General features: G+C 43.9%; 1 protein-coding gene across 1 annotated transcript; it reads left to right on the forward strand.

Moving 5' to 3' along the window:
- Positions 1 to 468: 468 nt before the first annotated feature.
- On the forward strand, positions 469 to 1,695 carry LOC127089215 (uncharacterized). Its single transcript, XM_051029352.1, has 2 exons — positions 469 to 1,240; positions 1,322 to 1,695. Exons 1-2 carry the CDS (start codon positions 469 to 471, stop codon positions 1,693 to 1,695), a joined length of 1,146 nt encoding a protein of 381 aa, XP_050885309.1.
- Positions 1,696 to 3,716: the final 2,021 nt, after the last annotated feature.

A 3,716-nucleotide genomic window follows, 5' to 3' on the forward strand; every position in this document is an offset into this window, starting at 1 on the left:
TGGCAGGATGCACACCAAGAGGCTTTCGACAAAATCAAAGAGTATTTGACTAAGCCTCTAGTATTGGCCCCTCATGTTAGGCATAGGCCAATGAGACTGTATATTGCAGCCTCAGAATCGACTATAGGAAGTATGTTAGTCCAAGAGGATGAAAATTGTGTCGAAAGACCTATGTATTATCTTAGTCGAATGCTTAATGATCCTGAAACTAGGTATAGTGATATAGAAAAACTATGTCTATGCCTGTATTTCTCTTGTACGAAATTAAAGCAATATATCAAGCTTGTTGATGTTTACGTATCTTCTCACTTTGATATTATTAAACATATGCTATCTAAACCAATTTTGCATAGTCGAATTGGAAAATGGGCTTTAGCGTTAACAGAATACTCCCTGACATACGTACCCTTGAAAGCGATGAAAGGGCAAGTAGTAGCAGACTTTCTGGTCGATCATTCAATGGTCAAAATGGCGCAAAATTACGTAGATTTAGCACCATGGAGGCTATACTTCGATGGATCAAGACATAAGCATGGAGCTGGGATAAGAGGAGTCATAATTTCTCCAAATGGAATTCCAGTCGAGTTCAAATACAAAATCGAAGGGATATGCACCAATAATGAAGCAAAATACGAGTCATTGATCACCGGACTTGAGCTTCTGCTGGAATTGGGGGCAAGGAATGTCGAAATTATGGGAGATTCAGAGTTAGTGATTAAAAAAGCATCGAAAGAATATAGGTGTGTTAAAGAAAATCTGATCATGTACTTCGTGGTCACCATCAGACTACTCAAAAGGTTTGAGCAAGTCAATCTCCAACACATACCACGGCTAGAAAACCAAAGAGCAAATGATTTGGCGCAGGAGGCTTCAGGGTATAAAACGTTGAAAGACCAGGACGAAGATATCCAAATGAGAGAGAAAGTACGGGCGACAGTGTTGTCACCGTCAGATCTGGCGATCGTGAAGTTGGGGGCAGTAGATAAAAATCATTTTGAAATTCTGGTTGTCGACAACGAGAGAAGAAGTGATTGGCGTAAACCGCTAGTTGATTACTTGCGTGATCCCGTGGGGTCGACAGATCAAAAAATAAAGTATAGGGCCCTTAAATACGTCTTGATAAATGATGAATTATTCGAAAAGACAGTCGAAGGAGTGTTATTAAAATGCCTGGGAGAAAGTGAGGTATACGTGGCTGTGTCGAGCATACATAGCGGGGCGTGTGGGGCACATCAAGCAGGTTTGAAGATGAAATGGCTCTTGATGCGGTCAGGAGTTTATTGGCCTTCAATGCTGAAAGATTGCATTGAATTTGCTAAAGGTTGTCTAGAATGCCAATTGCATGGGGGCATACAGCATGTGCCTGCAAGTGAGCTACACACAATTGTGAAACCTTGGCCATTTCGAGGATGGGCTTTGGACGTTATAGGAGAAATAAAGCCAGCCTCGTCGAAACAACAAAGGTATATGTTAGTTGGTATCGACTATTTCACAAAATGGGTCGAAGCCGTAGCATTACCAAATGTGAACCAAGAAGTTGTGATAGACTTTGTCCAGAGTTACATCATTTGCATATTTGGCATCCCAGAAACTATCACAACCGACCAGGGGTCGGTTTTCACTGGTCAAAAAGTGCAAGAATTTGCAAGAGAAATGGGAGTCAAGTTACTGACATCTACCCCATATTACGCATAGGCGAATGGCCAAGTCGAAGCTGCTAATAAGGTGATCATTAGCCTAATAAAGAAACACATAGGAAAGAAGCCAAGAAATTGGCATAAGACGTTGGACCAAGCTTTGTGGGCAGGTCGAACGTCACCAAAAGAAGCAACTGGAACAACCCCATTTCGACTGGCGTATGGGCATGACGCAGTATTGCCAGTAGAACTTCAGGTCCAAGCAGTCAGAATCCAAAGGCAGTATGAAATACCTTCTGAAGATTACTGGAGTATGATGACAGACGAATTAGTCGACATAGATGAAGAAAGAATGCTAGCATTAGACTCTCTACAAAGACAGAAAGAGAAAGTCGCCCGAGCCTACAATAAAAGGGTGAAAGGGAAAGTATTCGCTGTCGGCGATCTGGTTTGGAGGGTAATTCTGCCTATGGACAGAAATGATAGAGTTTTAGGTAAGTGGTCCCCAAATTGGAGGGACCGTTTAAGGTGATACAAGCCTTTTATAATAACGCCTACGAGGTCGAAGAGTTGGCACCAGACAAGCGGATTTTAAGAATAAATGGAAAGTACTTGAAAAAATACAGGCCTCTCCTTCAAGAGGTCAAAATTTTGGAAGACTAAAATATGGGCGAGACTAAAGTTGGAGATAATTATGTTAGATACCAGCTGCAAAGGCATAGAAAATAAGTAGACAGTGCTAAAGGCAAGAAATATAACATTAAATGTGGCAAGAAGCCATTGTTCAAACATTACAAAAAACAAAATCTTAGTACAATTAGTAAAATCAGTAAAATCTGGGCGAACTTGGATTGGAAGGATTTTAGTTCGAAATTATAGTGCAAAGACGTAGGCTCTAGGGTGTCAGCATAGGCTTTAAGCTCCTCAAGCTTCCCTTCGACGGCCATAAGTTCTTCACCGACCGCTAAGGCATCACGGCTAGTTTGTTCCACAGTGGCCTGAGCAGGTTGTAGCACTTCGTCGACGAAACGGGACTCCTCCTTAACAATTGAGTCCAACTCATTTTTCAAGGTGGCAATTTGACGTCGAAGGGCATCGATTTGTTGACGTAGCTCAGTGGCCCTTGCTTGTTTGGAGGTCAATTCCTTCTGCCGCTCCTCCATAGCCCTCAACATACTGGTAACTTCCGCGTCGGCATGCATTACCAACTCCCATTTCTCCTTCACAGAGGCCTCAGTATCAACAATTTGGCGCTCAGTGTCTCGAACGCTGTCAATATGGCGCAACATAGGCACCAAGATTTGTTCTAGAGTCGCCATTGCACGTCTGGCGTAATCAGAGAGTTGGAGATCCTTTAGCTGGGCAAGTGCGCTCAAGACCTCTGGACCGACAGCAGGTTCATGCATGAGCACGAAAGGAAGGTCAGAGTTCAAAGCGTGCACGCGGATTTTATCCATAAGAGCCTTAGTTTTCGTCGCCTCAGGGCCCATTTTGCCAGAAGATAATTGCTCAGAGTCTGAAGAAACATTACGCAATTTCACCAGATTGCGGAATCTGGTAATTGCTTCTAAAGCAGAAGGCTTGATCGCCAACCCCGAGAAGGTTGAAGGAGAAGTTGCTGACGGAGAAGTAACCTGAGGAGAAGCAGTCGACAACGGAGTAGCCTGGGAGGACTGTTGTTTGTTGGTGTCGACACCGACTGGCTCCCGTGGATCCTGCAAGGGAGCTGAAGAGAGACTCGAGTCAGAACTAGTCGAATAGGAGTCCAGATACGTCGCAGGACTAGTGACTGAATCAGAGTCACTGTCACTGATCTGGAGAGGAAATTCAATGGACTCACCAGCGGTGTCGACAGATTGAAAGGGGCGAGCTAGAGAAGAAACTAGCGACGCGGGAGTATAGTCAGCAACAGGCTGAGTCGACTCAGTAGAAGCATCAGCTTGGAGAAAGAAAATTGTGTAAGAGAAGCGCAACAAAAATCCAAAGGAATAAATAGGAATATGGGTAAATACCTGTGTCGATGCAGGGGAGACTGCATCCTGATTTGTGTTCCCCAAGGCAGTAGCGGGGGAGGGACCA

The sequence above is a fragment of the Lathyrus oleraceus genome, chromosome 1 (genome assembly GCF_024323335.1).
Source record: "Lathyrus oleraceus cultivar Zhongwan6 chromosome 1, CAAS_Psat_ZW6_1.0, whole genome shotgun sequence".
NCBI classification, from domain to species: Eukaryota; Viridiplantae; Streptophyta; class Magnoliopsida; order Fabales; family Fabaceae; genus Lathyrus; species Lathyrus oleraceus.